At 30.9% G+C, this 25159-nt stretch overlaps 1 protein-coding gene across 1 annotated transcript; it reads left to right on the top strand.

The window, feature by feature from the left end:
• The first annotated feature begins 1882 nt into the window (after positions 1 to 1882).
• Positions 1883 to 14841, top strand: LOC126737697 (pectinesterase-like). Its single transcript, XM_050442697.1, has 6 exons — positions 1883 to 2050; positions 6837 to 7078; positions 7141 to 7399; positions 10519 to 10673; positions 14128 to 14407; positions 14622 to 14841. Exons 2-6 carry the CDS (start codon positions 6842 to 6844, stop codon positions 14801 to 14803), a joined length of 1113 nt encoding a protein of 370 aa, XP_050298654.1. The 5' UTR covers positions 1883 to 2050; positions 6837 to 6841; the 3' UTR covers positions 14804 to 14841.
• The last annotated feature ends 10318 nt before the right edge of the window (positions 14842 to 25159 follow it).

Genomic DNA, 25159 nt, shown 5'->3' on the forward strand with positions numbered 1-25159 from the left:
AGTTACAGCTGTTTATTTAAAAAAACATTGAATTACCCCCCACCACTTTATTTTAATAGATACGTCACAAAGTGTTAAACAAAAATTACTTGCGTAAAGCTGAGCTTTAAAGAGCATATATTTTTTCGTAACATTTACTGAGTAGATTTCAGTAAAAACTCACTTAAATAGTTTAAAATGGCGGTTATGCCTCCTGGCGACCATCTTGGAAATCTAAAAATATTTTCCACGTTATTCTTTTAGCCACTTTAGTCATAACATTTTTTACCGCAAGTCTCTACGACGAATAGTTTCCAAAATACAGCACTTTGCATTCTTATCTGGCCACACTGTACAAAACTCTGCGTATCCAACGTTAATGCTTTTCTGGTTAAGACTTTTTAAGATGCTTTGCAGAACTGCTCTTTCTCTTTACAAGATTATCCAAAAGTAAGAGCCTACTATAGTTTGGGGCAACTTTGAAGGTTTATACGATTAATATTTTTTTAAATAATTTCCTGCAGGCAATATTACAATTACAAATAAAGTACCAAGTTTTGTTAAACCCAATACTTCTAAATTAAATACACTCCAAATGCGTTCAATAACTTTTAAAACAGGAAGTCACACTGGCCAATCCATAATATTAGCATCTAAGATATTTTTAATACCTGACTGTAAAGTAATTAAAAGTTATAGAAGCTATTTATTAGCTTTGTTAATTTAATAATACTTTTTATTAAAAGAATTTTAAATTTCCTATTTAGGTAATTAAAAGTTTTGGCTATAACGAAGTCGTAAATATTTTCTGTTATAAAGTGCGAGTTAAAACGATAATTTATAGAGGATTCGCACAAAATGCAAAGTGTTTTCGTCGCATTTGTACTTACCTATAATTATAACACCAGGAAATGAAAATGTATGCAGGTAAGTGTATAATTTAGGGGCCTGTACGTCTTCTCTTTATTAGTATGTATTTATTCTATAGTGCATTTAATGCAAGTACAGTAATTTTATTTTTGTTAGGCCTTTATAAAATAGAGTAGTTTTAGCTTAACATATAAAAAAATTTACAAAACTTTAGGACAATAGTGTAGTATAATTATAAGAGTGGAAGACCCCATAAAGCAAACTTCTTAAGAAAATTCAACTATTTAAATGTATGGTAAAATATTCATGATTTAAACACATTCGTGTTAGCAGGCGTTACAACTAGCATAATTTAGGGCGTTAAATTGCAACCTTTAAATCAGATTTTGCCGCTGTTAGAATATCACCCTGATTTGGGTGTAAAAGGGAGCGATTATTATGTAGTATGATAATGGATACTTGTCAAATACGAGTACACCGATCCGTTTTTAGAATATTCTGAGTAAGCATTGTTTTTGTTATACGAGTTTTGTCAGTAACGTCTTTTAAATATGTTTTAGTATGAACTAACCATAGCCGTCATAAGGAAAAATAGCTTTTATCAGCTAATTTCTTCGTTTTTAATATTCCAGCGCACGTCTGGAAGTGCAGTATTCCCGCGCACTTGGTTCAAATATTTAGCAAATATTTTTGTCAGCGACAGAATTTGCTGAGTTTGTAGAGTTTTTAAAGTTTTTTTAGCGGCATAATATTCCACAGACCACAACGCCTTATTGACTTTTAGTAATCGGCCGCCTAAATGCCCGTTGTCCCCAAAATTCAAATCCAAAGGTATTATTTTAATTTTGTATAGAAAAATTATGAAACTTATTTGTTTATATTAAAATATTTGTGAACCAAAAAAAAATGTATGATACTCGAATCTTTTTTATCAAAATACTTAAATATTTGATAATAAATATATAAATGTTATATGCATTTGAAGTATGATTACAGTTTATATAAAAGGCATAGCCTATTTAGAAATATTGCTCACAATGTAAACCAGATTTTTTTTTATGATACTCGAATCTATTTAATCGAAATACTTAAATATTTGATAATAAATTTATAAATGATATATGCATTTGAAGTATGATTATACTTTATATAAAAGGTAAAGCCTATTTAGAAAAACTGCTCACAAGCTAAACCAATCAAGGTAAGTTCAGTTTATTATTTTGTATATTTCGAGAAACATTTTCATTTGTTTTTATGTACTTTTATTTTACATTTGTTTATCGACTTTTCGTCGTTATAGTTCCTTGATGCAATAATAGCTCTTATTAGTTGACTCTGTATATAATTTGTAGTACAAATATTTTGTGGTAAACGTGAAAAATTTTATGGATTTTTTGATGTTTTAATGACAGTTATACTACTAGTAGCTTTAGCAAATTGAAAAGACTCGCTTCTTAATAACATAATAGCTATTGTCACTTTTCCATGAGAGCTTCCACAATATTTTCAGATTTCTTAATGACAATCGATCTATTAAAGGCTTTAGGTATTGCCAAATAGATTTATTGATATTCAATTCGGAACTTCCAACATAAGATTTCCCAGTCTTGTTTTTCAGTCTTATGAGATAATTTTCTTAAAAAACTCATTTAGAGTTTTGTCCAGCAATATCTTTATCATGAATAAGTTAAAATTATATTTTGCATAATTTGGATTACAGTAAGTTAATGTTATTACATTATTATCCCTTATGATACTTGCCTCTAAAATAGGTTCTAACGTCGAACATTTAAGTCTAAGGCCAATTATTATTTTATTGCAATCCTACATAATACGTGAATTTAAGATTTAAGATAAAGATCGTTTTTTAAAAGTTTCATAAAAAATACATTATCTCACGTAATCATTGAATTTTATGAAAATTTAATATTTATTTTATTGATTTTTTAAATTTGTTTTTATTTTTAGCCTCAATCTTACAATAATATTTGTCTGACATGATGGTTTACGAAATATCATATATGATTTGCATCATGAACAATTTTTTTTATCTATTTTTGTTGACAGATTTATCACACAAGTTTTATAAATAAACATTTTTTGTGTGCCTTTTTTGTTGCTAATTTGTAAATTAATTTCATTCAAATTGTTTTAACCTAACCTATGGTTAGAGAGTGGTTGGAAAATGTTTTTAACATTTTTTTTGAGGGGGAACAACACAAACAATTTCGTAGAATCAATTCAATACGCAGATAGACATCGTTTTACAACGATGCAAAGCATTTAATATGTGAGCCTTGGTTGATTTTATAGTCAATGTTTTTAAGTCATACCACAAAATACACATCTTATTATTTGCCAATAATCGATCAACGAAAAATAATTTTCAGTACATGAAATTTTGTGGCAAAATTCAAAATATGAATGTAGAAAAAATTAATGAATACATGTATTCAGTAAGTAGTAATGCAGACCAATCTTTAATATACACAGTCGATATCGATTTAACAATGTGCGACTGTCCTTATGGCTCTAGCGGTAAGTTTTGTAAACACCTTTGTGCTGTTCAAGAAAAATGTGGTATAGTTTTTAAAAATGCTCCGTTATTAACTACAAATGATAAAAAAACACTTGCTAAGCTAAGTCTCGGATATGACGTTTCTAAAGATTTCTTTGAAAATATGGATGCTAGCTCTAAGGAATGTGATATCAAAAATAATAACAGCAATAAAGAAGAAAGTCATCATGAGATATCTTCAATAACCATTATGCAAACGGAAGATGGCGAAGTTATTGAAAAGAAACATTTGTCCGCTATTGAAGAGCTAAATTTAAATTTCATAAGGCTTACAAAAATGGCTACAGAAAATAGATCTGTTGATTTAACAAATTCAATTATAAAATTGAATGGCGTTAGAAAAACGCGATATTCCGCAAATATAGGAGTGCAACCTGGATCAATTAGCAGGCGTAAAAAAAGACCAGGCCTTACTTCTGGAGCCAAAAGAGTTCAGTCGGGAAGACCCTCAACTCAGAAAGGAGCAATTACTAAAAAACGTAAACGAAACTCTCGTTTATTCTCGTATTACTCTTTATCACAGAAAATATCCCAAATGCTAAATCACACGGTAGACATTAACTAAAATTTTAAATGACATTTATAGATTTTTAAACGTAACAAGATAATATACAGACTATCCTCGGCGGATAGGGTTAAAAGAGCACAAATGAACCAAAAATTTCATTTCTCGGCAAGAAGTCATTCTTGATAAAAAAATTTTGCTTGTAAAATAAATACGATTCACAAAGAAAAAATTTTGATTTTTTTGTACAGGGTTTACAAAAATAACAAAAACATGATTTTCAGAAATATTAATTTTTAATTTTACAAATAAAGTAATATTACTGAAGCTTAAAATAGCAATAAATAAGAATAAAATCTAATAATTTACTCTTCAAACGCTGCCTCTCCATATTCAGTATTTCTTGTTTTCCCAAAATGTTGACAGCCTTTAAAATTTTAAAATAACATTATTTTAGTGAAAGTGTTGTTCTAAATACATTTTTCTATGACGTTTTGCTTTAAAACAAAAAAATAATGGTACTTTATTCGGGAAAAAAATCACGTTTTTGAAGTTTTTGCGAGCCCTGTACAAATAAACCAAATTTTCTTTTTGTGAATCATATTTGTTTTGCAAGCAAACATTTTTATAAAATATGACTTTTTGCCGAAAAATGAAATTTTTGGTTCATTTGTCCTCTTGTAAATCTTATCTGTGACAGTCTGTATACTATAAGCGTGTTGTTTTAAAAAGTTGATTTTTTCACGATCGATAACTGTGACATATAGTCTTAAACCAAAGGACCCCACGAGAAAACAGCTCTAAACTTATAAAAAATATGTTAAAATTATTTTTATTTAGACTTTTAGTTTATTTAATATTTTGTTTATAATTAACGATATTTCAAATATGTACGTATTTCTTTGAAAAATAAATTTTCTTATTTTGGTAGTCTCATTATTATTTACAAAAAAATAGATATTATATTTCATTATAAAATGTTTACTGTTGTATGTGCTATTTTATTTTGGATTATCATGCATCATTTTTCTTTAATGACGACTGCAGAAAGCAAATTGAAATATCCGTTCGTTAAAGTGATACAGTAAAAATATTCTAACTTATAAAATTTAATTAAGTGGCTGGGGTGCATTAAAAATTGGTATTTAAATACCGCGACTATATTACTTCCAAATTTTACTACGATTGAGAGTATTACGATTTGGGCGATGTGCTGAATCGCAGTAAATAATGGCATTTAAGCATACGCATATTTGCTAAGCCATTCTCCACTGCGTTTCGGAGCACAGTTGCTCTGTATAATAGCACAGATTTAACCAGCTAACGCAAGTTGCTTGCGTTAGCTAGTTAAATCTGTGATAATAGTAAAGAATGGTAATACGCGTACCGGATACTTTGGCCAGCCAGGTCACCTGATCTTTCACCGAATGACTTCTTTTTGTGGGGTCATTTAAAAAGTGTCATTTATAAAAGTGTAAAATTTGAGAATCTAAACCAGTTACAAAACGCTATTTCGTTAGAATGTAATAAAATTTCCCAATATCAACTTAGTAACGTTAGAAATGAATTTTATGATCGGTTAGGATATTGTTTAGCTGTTAATGGGGGGTTGTTTGTACATTTGATTAATTGATGTTTTTATGTAATTCTCTATTATTTTTAAAAAAGTTATTGTATTTTATTTTATTTTTCCACACTTAGTTCAATATTAAGTGTTCTGTTCTCTCTTTTCTCGGATCTATTTTCGATCTTCTGAGTTAAACATTTACAATTATTTATTGCAATGTCTTTGGACTCGAATTTACTAACAATAGATTTAATGGTTGAAATGGACCAGATAGGCTTGATGGGAAAATAAATTGAAGATATTTCAGATACTGCCATTGGTTTAATTAAATTCTAAATATGATAAAATTATTTTTTAATAATCGATAATAATAACAATTATTGTTATTGGATTAACTTCATCGTTATATTAAATAAAAGTTTAGATAAAAAAGTAATGTTAACGTGTCTTACTTTGAATATATGGTTGTGAGATTGATAAAACGAAAAAAAACACATTTTTTGTATTCGGCTGTACGTCAGATTTGACAAACCCTTATAACAAATTGTTTGCTGGTGGCTGGTGTCTGGTTTTACCTGAACCGAAAATTTGGTAATTTTGCAATTACATTCAATTAAATAATTCAAGATTCGCTTATTAAAAATTTTTTTAAACTTTGCACGAGGGTTTGCCAGATTGGTCTCTTCAAATGTTATCTTACATTTTTTCTGTAAAATGTACAGGGAAGCCAATAATTGACCCCCTTAAAATTTACATGGGATTTCCTATGTTCCGCTCGGCGACGCACCACCTGGTATAAAGCTTTTTGCAACAATTATATAGCTTTTATGTCTGCTCCAAGATCTATTAATTTATTCCAAAATAAATTTTATATACAATATAATTTTTTTTTTAATATTTTATATTATTGCAAGCAAGATTCTAGGTGCCCCTTCTAACAATTAAAATCTCTGTATGAATTTTTAAAATTAATTTTTACTGTCAATTCTTTTTTATTCTGATCAATGTGTAACTAATATTTTCAAATGTAAGTAGACCATTTTCAATAAAAAGGGTAAATATTATATCGGTCACTCGTATTTACATTAATCACCACTCCGCCAATCATTCTTGTTTACCAATAATTAATAATGCACTTCTTTGAACTGATACAAAAATTTTAAAACATACATTATTATGTTTAGTGATTATTTATAATATCCTTAAATATATATATTAAAAATGTTTTTGATTTTTCACTAAAAACCTTTATTATAGCTAATAAAAGACTAATCTTAATATCTTTGCACTTAGAAAAACGTATATTATGATAAATAATTAGCAAGTATTGTTTCTAGACATAATGTTGCACCAAGCATTGTTAGCTATTCTGCTGGTATCAGCCACTTACGGCAGCCATCAAACTTACCCCGGAACAACAACCAGGCCAATACTATCAGACGCTGAGGCAGCACTTTATACGAAAGAAATATTTTTGAACGGATGGTCTCCTGGTAATATCCAAACCACTAAATATGATTATCTAGTAGGTTCTGACGGATATAGTACCATTCAAGAAGCTGTCAATGCTGCTATTAATGTATGCCTTACCGCCTTTTAAATAGTATCGTGTAAAAGTGGTTAATTTTTAATCTATTCAAGGATGGAGGTACTACAAGGAAATATATAAAAGTTGAAAAAGGTACATACAAGCAGGCGGTTCTTATTCCAAAAACAACAGTTCCAATTACAATTTATGGTACTCCAAATACTCCTACCGATGTTCACATTATTTTGTCACAGTCTGCTGCTATGACAGGTAGTGATTATGCCACACAAGTGAATCCTGATGGTACTCGTTATCAAAGCGGAGATCCAGCTTGGTCTATGTATAACTATTGTGCTTCTAAAGAAACTATTGGTACGAATATTTATTATAACTTATAATTTTAAATTAATTATCAAAAATTATATTACTTAAGGATATGAACTTTATATATTTACCTTTTTGTAGGCACAACAAGGTGCATCGTGCTGTACAATCACTTCTATCGCAGATGTTGTTTTTGCTTTTCATATGCTTCTTCTTCTCAGGCTGTTAATGTCAACGAATGGAAATTTGGGAATCGAATAATAATTATTATATGTGTTGAATGGAAGATTAATGAAATGTCTTAGAACATTAGCCCCCTTTAGTACTTTAGCTTTCTAATCTTAAATGAGTTTCCAGTTATCTTCTTGGTCTTTCCTTTATCTTCCATTAAATTATTAACTGTGAAGGCAATTTAGTTAATACAGTTACTAGTTCAAATACATTTTAGAGATTTTAGAGACATTACAACGCTTATTTGCAATGGTATCTCATAAGGGTTTTTAGTCGTCTTCTTCATCTCTCCTTTAGCTTTCATTAAATTATTTTAGGAATAATGTACATTTCAATATTGCGAATTCTGAATCAAATTTATTTTAACGTTTTGAGAAAAAAAACTTATTAAGATAAGGCTCTTGCTTTCTTCATCTAAATTTCATTCTTGGCATATATCTTGAATTATTTTTATAAATGTCGATTTTTATTAGTACGACACGAACATCACTTTAACATTATTTTGGCAGCCACATTGTAATTTTTTTAAATTTTATTTTATTTCACTGTAACTTCTCTTTTAAAGCTTTCGTTTTGATCTTTTAATAGTTTCTCTACTTACAAGCTTTGTGACAAAGGGTTTCCAGAATTAATATTCTTATACTAATCTTTGTCGCGCTATTCACTATATTGTTGAATGAAATTTCTATAATATTTTCATTGAATCTAAATTCACACTTTGCTTTATCCACTCCCCTTGATACAAGAATTCCATGTTCTCAAGTTCTCTCGATTGTTTTTTATTCTACTTTGATGGCCCCACATTTCCCAATAATATTGCCTTTAGCTTACTTACATTTTAAATGGCTCAGAGAACAAGCGGATCATATAATAATTATTTTCACTGCAGTTTATTTACACAATATGAAAAAGTTCCTAATATACAGGGTGTTTCAGAATTGTGAGATCAAATTTGTGGGGTTGTTCAGTGCAACAGAAGAATCTATTGGAGTATAGGAACCCATGTCCGGAAATGCGTCACTACGACCCTAAGACGCGTTAAAATTTATAAAAAACATTAATTACCTAAATAGGATCTGCTGCATTTATTTTTATCTTTTGTACATGATACTATACCAACAATTGCTTAAAATCAACGCTTATCAATGTCAATTCTCAATGTCATGTTTAAAAATTTGATAGCTTACAATTTTTAAACATTTATTGCTAGTGGAAAACTTTACCAATCAAGAATTGCCGGATATGCATTTGGCATACGGAGCAACAAACTGCAATGCACTAGCAGCATCGAGGTTGTATTATGAACGTTATCCCGAATAACAGCATCCTGGATACAAAAAGTTTATTGCGGTTCATCGGCGGCTCGCTGAGACAGGCATGTTTAAGACCAAGTTGCATGATACTGGTGTTGTTCGAACCGTAAGAATGGTCGAATTTGAAGAGGAGGTGCTTCAGCGAGTTGCCGATGAACCATCAAATAGCACACGTGACGTCGCTAAGAATATGAATACGACTAACGCTTCTGTCTGGCGGGTACTACACGAGCAACAACTCCATCTTTATACCACTTTCAGAAAGTTCAAGGTATGACGGCAGCCGATTATCATCCTAGAGTTCAATTTTGTCGCTGGCTTCTGGATCACATCATTGCACAACCAAATTTTTTACGATATATTTTGTGGACCGATGAAGCCTCTTTCACAAGAGACAGTATTTTTAATAGTAGGAATAACCATGTTTGGGACGAAGAAAATCCTTATGTAATTTTTCCAAGAAAACATCAGAATCGTTGGTCTGTCAACGTATGGGCAGGCACTGTTGATTATTATTTAATTGGACCATACCTTTTACCGGATCGGTTAACAGGACCTATTTGTCTGCATTTCTTGGAGAAAGTTCTCCCAGAACTCCTTGAAAATGTTCCACTAAACGTTAGACAGCCAATGTGGTTTCAGCATGATGGAGCGCCAGCTCACTTTGCTGTACAAGTACGCGAGTATTTGGCTCAGCGGTTTGGACACCAATGGATTGCCAGAGGTGGAGCAGTTTCTTGGCCTCCTAGGTCACCCGATTTAACGTCGCTCGATTTTTTCTTGTGGGGACATGTAAAGTCTTTAGTCTACGAAACTCCAGTAGAATCAGAGCTAAACTTATTTGGACGAATAACAGCAGCATTTGAAATCATTCAAAACGAGGATCAAATCGGTGTATTGAGGTTGGAGGAAGACATTTTGAACAATTGTTGTGATGGTATCATATACAATAGGTTAAAAAAATGCATCATATCCTATTTAGGTTATTAATATTTTTTCTAAATTTAAACGCATCTTAGGGCCGTAATGGCGTAGTGACACATTTCCGGACATGGGTTCCTATACTCAAATGGATTCTACTGTTGCACTGAACAACCCCTAGAAGTTTGATCCCATAGTTCTGAAACACCCTGTATAGGGTAACGTTTCTTTATCGTGTAATTGGAAACAAAATCTTATGCAGTATTTTCTTGGGAGTAAAACATCCCTATCGAATTTTTCTATGACCCTAAATGTACCAATTTATTTGCCTTAGTTGCTTCCATGGATATAAGAAGTATATCATAGATGTCAGTTATCTTTTCTCCTATAAAAATTAAGCTAAGTATAGTTTTAAATTAAGCAAATAATAGTAGACATTGTTGAAGCCTTTGCAGCAGTTAAAGTTGCCGCCAAACATAATTTATTTTACTTTCCTGTCAAAGAACTTGCTTAAATCCTTCAAAAAATCTGACAAACAATGTAAATAGCAGTTGGCAGGTAAATATTAGGAGTTTTTCCCAAAATAAACTCTGTCTGGCGGCGACTATACTTCTGTTTTTGATATTAAGGTATTAGCTACAAGTATAAATCAACCAATTTAATTGTTGATGTTGTTACTTACTCTTAAATATTTAATCTTAGGTACCGCTTGTTCTGCCGTATTTTACTCTCAAAATGATCTCTTGGAAGTAGCCTACATAACCGTAGAAAATCCTAGTATTGCCGCTCAAGCTGTAGCTGTTTCTACTTCAGGTGATAAAGTTCACTGGGATAACGTATATTTGTATGGATTTCAGGTATATATTATCTTTTTATTATACAAAGTTATTTTACGTTTAAAATATACTTGATACTTTGTGATATAATGAAACGTCTAAATGTAAAGACCGCTGGCCTGAGAAAATATGATATTGGCAGTGTTAGATACGGAGCTATGAAAAAATGGCCAGTTTTTAATATTAAGTACGGCACTGAATCAAATATCGGAAAATTTGTTTTCAGCAAGAATTGAGTAGCTGAACAAGAAAATAATTTAAATAATCTAATGATTGCAAAGTATTTTAAAAAAATTAAAATTCAAAAGCTTTTTATTAATTTAGAAACATGCAAGTACAGAGTATGAATGCACTTAAGCTCCAAAGAACTTGTCTTTGCTAGTTGTTTAGCGTACTAAGTAAATAATTAATTTTCAAATTTAAATGCGCCTCCTTAAAAATACTTAATAATGCTAAATCGAAATATATTTAAAACAAAACTAATTAATTAAAAATTGATAAAATTTTAAATTTGTCTAGCTATAATGTTGAAGATAATAAAAGGGTAGAAATAGATATTATACCTGCAGTTTTATATGTATATATTTTTTCATCCTACTATAACCAGCAATTCTTTAAAAGTATCTGAATTGTCTTTGTTCACTGGAATATGTTTTTGATTTTTTATAAATAATTTTTAATATGCATTTTTATATTATGATTAATTTTTTTGTGTCATAAGCAAAACTCCATATAAGCAAACTATATCTAATTAGTGACTCGATCAAAGAGCGATAAACTTGTATTAAAGTGTTTTTACAAAAAAGTTTTGAGTTTTTAGTTGATACAATTTATAAAGCAATTTACGAATTTTGTTTACTATAACATCGTTATGAATATCCCACTTTTAATGCTGATCTATTTGTACCTCTAGGTACATAATACTGGAAGTTATGTTTATATCTGTATTGCAATTTCTATTGCAGTTCTTTGATTATGTATTATTAGTTATGTATTGACTGCTTTTTATAGTGTCAGAGACTAAATAATAATGTACCGTTTACCCTGAATGTGATGACTTGGGATTTTAAGTCGCTAAAAAAAATCAAATGGAGTGAAATATGGAAACCTTGCTGGCCAGTGAGTGAATAATTTGTTTATTTTAGGTACTGAGTAATTATCTGATCATCCACAGTACTCACCCAAATGTTTAGTGCATCACTCGTATTGGTTGTATCAGAGAAAACTTCTAAAATTCATTCGCAACCTTAATCCGTTCATTGCAATTTTGCATTTCCATTTACTTATTTTCTCCCAACTGGTAATGATGAGAGACTCTATATATATATATATATAGTTAGGGCGGTTTTGGAAATCTTAGCTAAATACGTGAAAATTTCGAATATTACTGCATGGGTTAAGTGAATTCCAATTCTTACTGCAGAGAACTATGTTCACGTGATTATATGACACAGGTTACAAAATGCCATGAACAAAAAGCTTTATCTTGCCCAGCACAATTCTATGTTCGACTGTATCACACGCTTTTCTCAAGTCCAGTATCTCTGATCTTACAAAACCATATTTGAATTATAGATATAGAGATATTTAGGGCAATACAGAAAAAGATTAATTATTGCGTGTTGAGTCTCTGTTACTTTCTTTATATATACTTTGCTATTTTTATTCTTACAGAAATCTTTTCGTTCCATAAAAAGCTCCATGCTGTAATTCTGGTAATCTTACAGAATACAAAAACTAAACTATAGCAATTTATCTTGAACCAGGAGTTGATTTTAAAATTAATATAGTTATAAACAAAAAAATCCATTGAAGTAATCTTCAAAGACATCCGACATTACGTCTAAATCGGATACCTTTAAAAGCATATAATATGTAACAAGTATCATAAAAATTCCATCTTTTTTAGCAATTCTATATTCGACTTTCTGAAACTCTTGCCTCAAGCCCGGGGATGATGCTATCACTTTTTTATGTAAAGTGTGTATACCCCTTACTACTCGTTATTTCATGATTATTTTAAATAGAGGGAACACTAATATTACCTCCAGTCGCTTTGGTTCATATTTGAGTAACCTTTGATTCCTCTATGTCCAAGAAAAACATACTAATTCCCTGGACAATTTACGTGCTCATAAAGATCCAATGTCAACAAAATATTTGTTCATATATTTACCGATTTTCTCGTTATTTTGTATTATTAAGGTTTCGACAGATCGATTTTATTTAAGTAATTAACTTTCCCTGATAAACGGCGTGACAGGTTTATAACTCCTGTATTCAAAAATGGTGACAGGGATGATATAAAAAATTACAGGCCCATTGTTATGTTATCTGCTATCCCTAAGCTTTTTGAGCTTATCCTCAACAAATATTTTACTTGGCGTTGTAGAGGTCTCTTGATCATCGAGCAACATGGGTTTTGGCAGAGTAAATCTACTTCTACAAACCTTGTATTATATCATGACTTCATTGCCAGGGCTTTCCAGAAGGGTCATCAGGTTGACTCCATCTATACTGATATCTTGAAGGCCTTTGACACAGTTATCCACTCATTACTTGTTTTTAAATTAAGATTCTATGGTTTCCCTAAGTAGTTTCTTTCTTGGCTAAATAGTTACCTATATAAAAGGATACAATTTATTAATGTAAGGGGTTCACTTTCAGTTCCTATTTTGGTCACTTCAGGGTTGCCTCAGGGGTCACATTTGGGGCCTCTACTCTTTAATTTATTTATTAACGATATTTTTAGTATTATCAAATTTTGCCAATTCCTATTATAGGCAGACGACCTGAAGCTATTTTTACTTATTTTAAACTTGTCTGATTGCCTGATATGCCATAGATTCTCCATATTATTGGTATGTCTCTAATGGCTTACATCTTAATAAGGATAAGTGTTTTATCATTTCTTGTACTACATCTTGAAAAGTTGTGCCATTTGACTACCACATAAATATTAATATACCTTTAAGAGTATTGCTAATTAAAGATTTGGAGGTGTTGTTTGACAGTTCCCTGACTTTCATACCCTATATAGATAGTTTTTCTAGTAAAGCCCTTCGTACTCTTGGTTTTATAACTAGAAATACTCAAGACTTTTCAGTGAGTTTCACAACTTTTCACTCTTTTCAAGAGTTTCACAACTCTGAAGGCAGCTTTCAGAGTTTTATATCTTACACTTATTCGTAGTGTCATGTCTTATTCTTCCATAGTCTGCTCCCCTTATTATGCTAACCCTATTTGCAGTCTTGATAAGGTCTAAAATAAATTTTTCAGGACTTGTGCCTTTACTCAACTGTGCCTGTACTTTACTCAACTGGGGAAAACTATATATTATTGTATTAATTTTTTTTTGGCCAAGGTTAGTTGATGGTTGAATAATTATATACATTTAGGGTTAGGGTATTATTTATTTTGTCATTTTGTTAGGATGGGGACATCCTGTAAATAAATAAATTTTTTGTCATTTTAGGATACTCTATATGTTGGTGGTTCTGGCAGAATCTACGTAAACAAAGCCACCATTAAGGGAGATGTCGATTTTATTTTTGGATCGGCCATCGCTATTTTCGAGAGCGCACAAATTATATCCAGAGATGACAGACCTCGTACTACTTCTGTTGTATTCGCACCCAATACTCCATATAATCAGAAGTATGGTATGTTGGTAATAAATAGCAATATAACGGCAGACAGTGGCATCGAGGCGAAAAAAGGATGCAGTTTGGCCAGGGGATGGGTTTCAAGTTCAAGTAAGAAAAATGTGATTTTTGTGGTTGGGAGTTACTTTTAGAAAGCAATTACCTCCTTGTTATTATTACAGAGTAATTTGCTTGTAAAGAGCGCTTGGCAAATGGTTAAATAAAGATGAGCAGCAATTTCTCCATTTGTCAAACACATATAGATTAGGAGTTCTTAATAGAATCACTGACTCTCAAATTTCATACATTTCAACATATTTTTTAGCTGCTAATGGTCAAGTAATAATCAGAGAAACAGAAATCGCTGATGTCATTAATGTGGATGCCCCCTATACTACCGATACTGGTGGAAATTCCTTTTCTGGTAATATTGATGAAAACAGGAACCTGGATGATACTTCCTATAACAGATTTTGGGAATACAAGAATACTGGAAGTGGAGCTTAATTGTTTATCTTTGCAATAAATTTTTTGTTTGGAAACCACATTTTAATTTGAATTTCCATGATTCCTTATGTTGCTATTTTTATTTACAACACAATAAAAGAAAATAAACCGTTTTTCGATATTGGCATGGCCCATAAAAGAAATAAAAATCGCGATATATGTAATATGACCCTATATTTCAAACTTTTCATTTAACTACCATATTGCATGCGCTGCCATTACCGCGGAAATAGAATCATATATTTTCTAAGAAATATAAACTTACACCTTTGTCATGTTTTAATGCTTCATATTAAGATATGAAAAAGCATAAAATGAAATGCAGCATTTTGAGAAAATAATAGTCAATTTTATTATGTTAAGTTAACAACCATTCTAAAAATTAATCCTATGGTATATCCAAGTGACAATTAATTTTAATAATTTATTTATTAGGGTATGAAATCACTATTTATTTTCGTAGATGTTTCGTGCGAAAATTATTATTCTATTTATGTTAAAATGGAGCGCATGCTTATTTACCCGATTATTCCTATGCTGATTTCTATTTTATTAAGTACTTCGTTTTAAATAATAGTTTTATACTAAGGTAGGCTTATTAAATTTACGATATAGCACATCCATGCGGTTTGTCTGCCGCCGCTTATTCCATATTAGAATATTTGTTACCCATACGAATTATCTGAGACAACTTTTTCGAGATCATAGGAGCTGAATCCTTTTGAATTTGAGAGTATTTGGTTTAACACCTAATTGATGAAGTTCCTAGAAACCTTATAGAAATGGTCGTAATGTCGCCTATAAGAATTTCTTAATATTCCAATATTTCTTTCTGCAAAGAATTGACGTTAGCTTTTTAATTATTCTGGCTTTCTGACCAAGCATTCTCTCTGGTCCAACTTCCAAAAGATGTTCTGTTTCACAAAAATAAGAGTCTGCACACTTTTAATTTGCATATTTTTATCTGTATATTTCTGCGTTGGCATTGAGATCTACATTATTGTTACATGCAGTTAATATGCCCTGATACAGTATTCCAATTCAACATCATTTGGGATAAAAATGAAATCGGTCTGAGGGACTTCCTTTTTTACACAAACCCTTTTTGACATTTACGATCCCTGAACTTAAATATCTCGCCCTCTACATAGTAGAGAAAGGTTAAAGTCTAATACTAAAATGCTTTAAAAATATTTACTAGTTTTAAACATTAAAAAAAAGAACATATAACTAATATACATAATAAAAGAAATGTTCGGAATTCTTGGAGAGAAAGTAGTAAGAAGTATTTCATGGTTAAAAAATTTTACCACCAAAGATGCTATAATGCTGCATATGTCACAAACTCATATTTTTATTAAACAGAGTAGAATATTAACTCTTAATAGAATATTTACCGTACCTGTTTTTTCTAATATTGCTAATGCTAAAATTTTTAAAAAATGTCTATGAGGGTATCGCGCATCGGAAGAAAGGTTTATGGAACATTGGAAGAAATTTCGGAATCTGACTGTGCAGAAATTGTTAACCTAAACCATTAAATATAATAAGTAATATTGAAGAACCACTCTTGCAGTGCAATCATGATAGATATTATTATATTAGCTAACTCCTGTTTGATCAACATTTACTAATTCAATCTAACTCTATTTATAATTATTAAGACATACACTTTTAAAGTCTTAAAAGAAGCTCATGTTTAAAAGCTTGCAAAAGTTAACGGTCTAAATAAGCTCGTTTAAAGAATAAGAATTTTTTTTATATTTAATGAAATTATTAATAGAAATATGATATGATGACGACATAAATAAAGATAATACTCATTTTCTTTACGTGAGCTTAATCTAGGATTTGCTCGGTTTGTCAAGATTTTTCATTTGAGTCAAAATTTCCAAATTTTGCTTATTACCGATATAAGAATGCCAAAATCCCGTGAGAATAACAGCTCGATTATCAATATAACAATCATAGAGTGTAGTTGGTTCAAGTTACACCTGCGATTTTTAGAATTGCGTAAATTTTTGTGTTGTGGTATTTTCCAAAGGTATGTATTATATTTTGGTGATTTATAGTATTAATTAATTGCTTTCAAATGATAAAAAATATGGAAATATGCTTAGTTGTAAAAATCTTAGTGCGTGGTTTTGCATATATATATTTACGAATTATTTGACCGCGCCAAGTGCATTGCTGGGCACCCACAAACGGCAAGTGAATTTTCGACACCAGGTCAGGTCATATATTGAGCTAATACTAGTAATGTTAATAAAATATCCAATTCCCAATCATGTGAATCATTTCATTCGGAGTTTAATTCTTCTTTTTATTCAACACATTCTGTAAACTTTAGTGGCCAATAGTGACAACCTGTGACAGAAAATTCTGGTCTCCATTTTCATAGGAATACCCATTGAATAGAAGGGGCTACCTATTTGGTGTCGTTTCCTCCGCACCTTACAAGCATATTACAATCAAAAATAATTATATTTCATTATTTTGTTACAGTTTGTCATGGAACCGAAGCCTGGAACATCAAAGGACAGTGATGATCCCCCAAAGAAAAAGTTGAAATACGATCAGAAAAAACCATTGTTTTGATTTTTCATTTGTTTGACGACGAACTTCTTATGTTTCTTGAAGAATCAGATGAAGAAGACCCCTTTGTTAACGATAGTGACGACGATCCCGAATATAATCCTAGCTCCGACTCTGAAGAGGAGCAAAAACCACCCTTAATATCTCCTACACGAGTCGCTCCTAATTCACCATTGACGATGCCAGTAGCTACGACCTCGGATACGATGAAGTACAAAGCCACATATTCCTTTTATTGGTGTTCCCGGTATCCAAGTCAATATGAATCGAAGAGAGCCCATTGATTACTTTAACTTATTAGTAACAGAAGACCTATATGACATATTGTGTGCCAAGGCTAATGCGCATGCAGTGGAGTTGCTTTTCAAGAGTGAAGGCACCCAATCACGAATTAGTCGTTGGAAGGATATTACCAGAAATGAAATGAAAACATTTCTTGGAGTTTTGTTTCACATAGGCACAATTTGTTTAAATAGGATTAACGATTACTGGAAAAAACATTACTTATTTAACATAAAAGTTTTTTCAACCTTTATGAGCCGAAATCGGTTTCTGCAAATATTACGGTCATTGCATTTTGAAGATCTGGACAATCAAGCAGCTAGAACACAACTGGGCAAAATACTTCCACTTGTTAACTTTTTCAATAATAGGTTGCAGGTTATATATTATCCAGACAAACAATTATCATTAGACGAATCAATGGTGCTATGGCGGAGAAGATTAAAATTCCGCCAATAGATTAAAGGCAAACGACACAAATTCGGGATCAAGCTGTACGTCCTTAGTGAACCAAATGGATTAACTTTTAAATTAATTGTATATTCAGGATCTGCTGATGCTCAGTTATCTGGCTCTCTACATACTGAAAAAGTAGTAATGTCTCTTATGCAAAAAAAACTTGGTGTTGGACACTCAATATATATGGATAATTTTTACAATAGCGTAAAATTAACCAAAGAATTGTTAGATCATAGAACATACGTCACAGGAACCCTCTGAGCCAACAGGAAAGAAAATCCTTCTGAAGTTTTGTGTAAAAAGTTTAAAAAAATGTGATCTGGTTATGCAATTCAATCCAAGTGGAATTTGTGTTATAAAATAGAAGGACCGCAAGGAACTTCTAGCAATTTCTAGCGAATTTAATGGACAAATGGAAGAAGTTACTACACAACGTGGTCAAGTAGTGATGAAACCAAAGTTAATCAATGAATATAACCAATTTATGGCAGGAGTTGATCACTGCGATCAAATGTTATCGTATTATCCTTGCGAACCCAAGACCCTAATATGGTACAAAAAGCTGGCTATCCACATATTCCAGATAATGCTTTTGGACTCATATTATTTGTACAAAAAAGGTACTGGAAGCCGCAAAGCTTTGTATGAATATAGATTAGACGTGATCGGAGCCCTGCTACCACCCCCGCCAGATCCAATACCTAAGTTAAATGAGTGACAACAAAAAAAGAAAAGAGTCAGTGTACTATTGCCCTCAATGTCCTGGTGGCCCTGGACTTTGTCTAATGCCATGTTTTAGATTTTTTTTATGCATAACAAAGGTCCTTCTATTACATTTGACTAACATTTTTACTTTGTTTCATTTGTTTTGGTGTATATAATTCAATTTATTAGGCATTTTATTATGTGCAATTTTTATGCATGAACTTTGAATAAAATGATTATCAACATTTTGCATTGTTTGTACATTTTCCTCTTATGTCCATAAGAACGCGCCGAGCGCGGTCATGGGCACCTAATCTAGAATAATATGAACTAGTGCCCACAACGCGTCTAGAGCGTTTTTGTTTTTTTCCTATATAAAATTTGATAAAAAATATTCTTAGGTACTTTTTAAATCACAACTTATTCATATTTTGCCATATCTGTAAAAAAAATATCTACCACATTGCAAGACTCCTTTTATATGGGCAGTGAATGTGTTAAGCATTGAATTTAATTTAGCATGATATTTTAGAATTTAGTATTTAAAAGATATATATAATTAAATATTTATAAAAATCGTAATGAGTTATAGTAAATCCCTTGCTTATTATTTCATTATTCGCGAAATACTATAAAATATTAAAATAAATGGAAAATGTAATAATTAATAATGCATACATTTTACAATGGATTTTGTAAAATATAATGCATGTTGCTAGCCGATAGTTTATTTTTGCTTTTTTACTGGGTGTTTTAAAAGTTACCTTGGTTTAAGTTTTCGTAGTATAATAATAATGACAATTTAACGTACTTTTGAAATGGAAGTTAATAGGTATATGTCGTATTTTGACAATGTTTGATCAAAAAGCAGCATAACACAACGACTAATTATAAAAATTTGGGTTTTTATGTAGTAAACAGCTATAAATGCGGAATTAAACAATACCTCCCTAATTATATTAGGCCTGACCTAATACACTAGCACCTACTAGGAGAATCAATACTAACAGCACCACAAATTTTTTTTACAACGTGCTGAGTTTGTGAAAAGTTAGTTTAATTGATGTTTTGGCTTAATTTGCTTAAAACTAAAAGTAAAGCTATCCACGATACAAACCTAAAGCTCAACAATAAATGAATGTTTATTGACTACGTTGTTAACAAAACTTAATGACAAACAAAACTAGATGCATTAAGAGAGTTTCCAACTTTAATTTCGCTTCGGCAAAGCGCATTAAATTCAAAACCAGAATGAGAAACCTAAAATATCAGTGGTTGCTGTTATTCAGCGTTACATTATGTTAAAGTAAAGTAAAATTTTGTGCTGAGCTTGCTAAGTAAATATTACAGGTAGGTATTGGTAATTTAATATTGCCTACTTTATAAAGACTAAATTCACATTTTTTACTTAGGATTAAATAGATATGTGCTCTTTGACCGACTTTTAAGCTTTACTTTTCTATACATATAAAGGTTTAATTAAGATCGTTGATATTTACAAAAGATTCTAAATTGAAATAAAAAATTCATTTTTCATGAAAGTAAACAAAAATGCAAAAAATATCAGTGTATATCTTGTAGTGATTTTAAACAGATCTTTATTTCTGAAGAGCGCAATTATCGAAAAATAACAGCCGGAAGTGCACCACATAAATCGGAAATTGCATCGGAAGTTAATATTATGTATGTAACTATAGTATTCTTATTCTTGTTATCATTGGTTAACGGATACAATAAAGTCAGTTATGAAAGATAAGACAAACTTGTAATCGAATTGACATTAGTACATACAAACAACTTATATCGCTATTAAGGTGTGAAAAAAATACATTTTTGGAATATTGTGAGACTAACAAAGATATGAAACAGCTCTGAAAAAATTTTAAAAGTATGGATATTTAAAATTAAAAATAAGAATGAAATTCCTGTCAATTTAAAAAAACCTAATGATATAAATCAAGATTTCTCCTTAGTCTTGAGTAACTCTAAAAACTGTACAGAGCATGCCTCGTTTGTTAGGACTAATAAATCAAATGAAAAATTTACTTTTCACTTTCAACTTACGTCGTTGGACTAAATTGTTAAAATAGTTAGCATTCTTAAAAGTAACGCTGTTGGTTGTGATAATATAAACGCAAAAATGCCTTAATACTATCTACCTGCTAGATATAAGTATATAACCCATATTATTAACTGTTTTTATTATAAATTTATAATTAGTTGTTTGGAAAGTGGTTTCTTTTCAGACTTGTAGGAAATCTCGCATATAACTCATTTACCTAAGGAGTTATATGCGATCAATAATCACGATATCAATAATCCCGAAGCATATTCAGATTTAAGACCCATTAGCATACTTCCTACAATTTCCAAAATACTAGAAAGGGTAGTATAAATTCAGCTTTATGAATATGCTTCCAAATATATTTTAAGTCCTCTGCAGTATGGCTTTCAAAAAGAACATACCTAGTACAATGTCCGCATTATTAAATCTAATAGGCGATATTTATAGGTCTCGCGATGTAAACAAAGCTTCAGTCTTAATTCTTTTGGATTTTTCGAAAGCTTTCGACACTCTGGATCATGATTTGCTTTGTGCCAAGCTCGAATACTATGGCCTTGATCCGACTTGCATTAAGTTTTTTATTAATTATTTGAGTGACCGGTATCAGAGAGTCGTGATTGGGGATATGGTGTCGGATTTGGTGCGCATCACTTCTGGAGTGCCATACTTTTTATAGAATAAATAAAGATTTCGAAATATATCAATATTCAAAGAGAAATAGCCTTGTGCTTAATGCAAAAACATGTTTAGCTTTAACTTTTTGTCATCCAAAGCACCGAGAAATGATAGCGAGCATTACAAATCTAAACATAAATTCTGAAAAGCTTCCATATGTGAGCAGTGCTAGAAATCTTGGGCTTATAGTTGATAATAACCTAAATTTCCGCGAACATATCTCTTTTGTTACTAAAAGATGCTATTTCATTTTAAGACCACTATATAGCAATATTCACATAAATAACCATCCAATCATTGATTACTGCTATTTAGTATATTATGCCTCTTTAGACTTACTAAAACCAGATTGCAGAAAATTAAAAATACTTGTTGTAGATTTGTTTGCGGAATAAGAAAGTAAGATCATGTTTCTAAAAAATTGGTTGAGCTGGAATGGCTTAAAGTTGATAAATTGCATATCTATGCCTATTCAATTTTTATATACCGACTACTTCTTTCTACATCACCCCAATATCTCTACGATATACTTAAATATCGCTATAATTCCCACAACGTTGCCTTAAGATATAGTCATAGATTTAGTATACCTCGTTTTCGTCACGCATTTTTTAAGAATAGTTTCTCATACATCGCCCCGTCTACCTATAACTCACTAAATGATAACTTTAAGAATATGAGCCTATTGAAGTTCAAGAAATCGATTAAATCCTTTCTTCTATCTAGTGAGTGGTTACTACCTGCTATGTGTGTTGTATTTCTTTTAATTGGCTGTTTTAGATATGTGACTCTCGAATATCGGTCACTTTTAGCTAAAAATATTATTTACCTGCTTAATATTTTATTTAATAAGTGTGATCTAGAACCTACTATTCAGTGGACGAGGAAGTCAATAAGGATGATTTAACATTTTTAATACCATTAAAAAATGTAGCGCGTCGAGTACCACTCCTTGCAAAAGAACTAAGGGAGGAATTTCCAGAATTTTTCTTCACGAATGGTGCAGTTTCGTGGCAATCTGACTATGCTTAGAGAGAAGAAACTTAGAAAGAGTAATTATTTAATAATAATTTTATTTTAATAAGTCCCTTCCCATCAGAAATGAAAAGCTTCTAAAAGCAAACCAATTTGTTTTATATAACTGTAGCACCTACAATTAAAAAGATTTAAAAAAATATTAAATTTACTACATGTAACTACTTATTTTACTAAAGAGATAATAAAATCTAGTTCAATTATCAGATGACGTTTTATTTTATGAATTACTATACAGTTTCATACGATCAATAGAGCTATGATCTTGAAATATTTTAAAATTTGAACAACAAAATAAATAAAATTTGACGAAAATAGATCAAAATAAAACACAAGCACAGCACACATATTTATGGGAAGAAATGAAACATTTGCACTGCAAATATTTTTCTCAAATTCAAAATACAATATTCAACACACACATTTATTGATCTGGATGCGGCTTTAGAGACGTCCCACATGTTCTGAAAAAGACATGACTTTTAGACATTAGGCTGCTTATAATTAACTCGCATTTTCCTTTAACTTGTTAGTTCTCTTTTATTTAATTTGCTTTGTATTGACAATTTCTTTCACTTAAAATAATAAGGCATTAAAGATAACTTCATTGATTGATTGATGAAAAATGTTTTTGTTATAAAAAAAATTTGTAATAAAAGCAAAATAGTAGACGAAGGTCCTGTTCACAATCTTTATTTCAAAAATCCCGACGCGTTTTGGTTGTTAAACCATTGTCAAGGGAAAACTATGTAAGTAAAATATAAAAGGGTATTATAAAACTAATAAATTAATTAAAAACATGGTAAAACTTACACGAGATTATCAGAAAATGTCCATAAAAAGGTTAAATAAACGGCACACACATAACATTACAATACATTAATCTAAAAACATCTCATCACACCGTATTTACAAACAATAACAAATTTTAGTTTTAAAAAAATTCCATATGGGTATTACATTATACACAGATATTTAATACTAGTACGAATAGAGTCATCTAGAAAACAGTAAACTGACAGGAATGTGGTAAACTACTTAGTAAATAAATAAATTTACAATCTTAGCCGCTTCTCTTCCGCTTGGAGCCTGTCCAAATTAAAAAAATGTCATCCAGATCAACCGTCTCTGACATATTAAAATCTTGTTGATAAGATTCTATTGTGTGTTAAATAGTTTTTCTTCAAAATCTGATATAAAGATATCAACCAGTAGGGGAGACAAACCAGATCTCATTGGTAAACCATCCAACATTCTATAATATCTATCATTAAACCTAAAGAAATCTAAATTAAGGCACGCACGCAACAAAGAAATAATTCCTGTTTTAGTTCTGGGTGTTAAGTGTAGTTAAATTTATGGTAATCTTAAAAATTATATGAGCAGCAAGTCAACCTGTAAAATAAAAACCATTTTACAAAACAAAACAAACACTAATATTATAATTTAATTTTATTTATCGCCCTTTTAAGTGGCGTGTTTATGCTATAGGTGTTCGCCCTGTTTTGCACCAACAGTTTTATTTTCCTTGGGGTTTACAGCATGACCTAGCTTGTTTCATTGAAAAAGCCGCTTCACACCCGTGATATTTTAATAAAACCGCCTAGATTTCCACGACCCCCCTTTTTCCACAACATTTAGCAATCATAAGGAATTTTTTTATAATGCATGATGTATTTTATGCTGAGAAATGCTATGTAATATTTAATACTTACACAAGGTGTTTTGTAAGATTGCAACAAAGTTCTGAAACGTATTTCTTGGATAAAATAAAGCAAAAAAGTTCCTATGAACATATGTCCTAAACGTCTTTGAATTACAAGGTTGGAAAGTAGTGAGAAAAATAACATATTGTCTTTCGATTTATTTGGTACACCCTACTCAGGGATTTCTAAGCAATATCAAGAGGTGAAGGTGGCTTTGTTTTAAAACAAAGAAGAAAATACTACTAGAGCTCAAATTACCCTTTTCTGTTAAAGTCAATGCAGAAGCTGATTGATCAATACCTAAAAGAAAGCATCCTGGTTGAAAGACCAACTACATTTAAACCAATATGCCTACCAGAGTAGCATATCCACAGACCTGACCTATTATATAACCTTATGAAAAATTTGGTGGGTGGTTTGAGAAATAGATAGATTGAAAGCCATGGTTTCAAACCCTGTGTATTCAAATGGATAGAATCAATACACGAAACTGCCTGATACAATCGAAAAAGCCAATTGTATAGTTCACATCACATGAGTGATGCAATTTTTACACATGCACACAGACTCTTTAAAATGCATGAAAGGACGATTCTTTGGAGAAGAGGGGAAGTACCTGTGGGTGAAGAGGAATAACATCCATTGCTAGGCTCTCTGTCTTACCAAACTATTACTGCCGTCTCTGCTAAGAGATCGAGAATTTGGCTAGTAAGGGGTCTTTTAACGGGGCACTTAAGCATTCTTGTTTAAAAAAAATTAATGAAAATTTTTTACAAAGAATAGGAATCGAGATGTTGGACGGTTTTTTTTAATGTTGTACATTTTTTAATGTTG

Source organism: Anthonomus grandis, chromosome 1 (assembly GCF_022605725.1).
Source record: "Anthonomus grandis grandis chromosome 1, icAntGran1.3, whole genome shotgun sequence".
In the NCBI taxonomy this organism is placed as follows: Eukaryota; Metazoa; Arthropoda; class Insecta; order Coleoptera; family Curculionidae; genus Anthonomus; species Anthonomus grandis.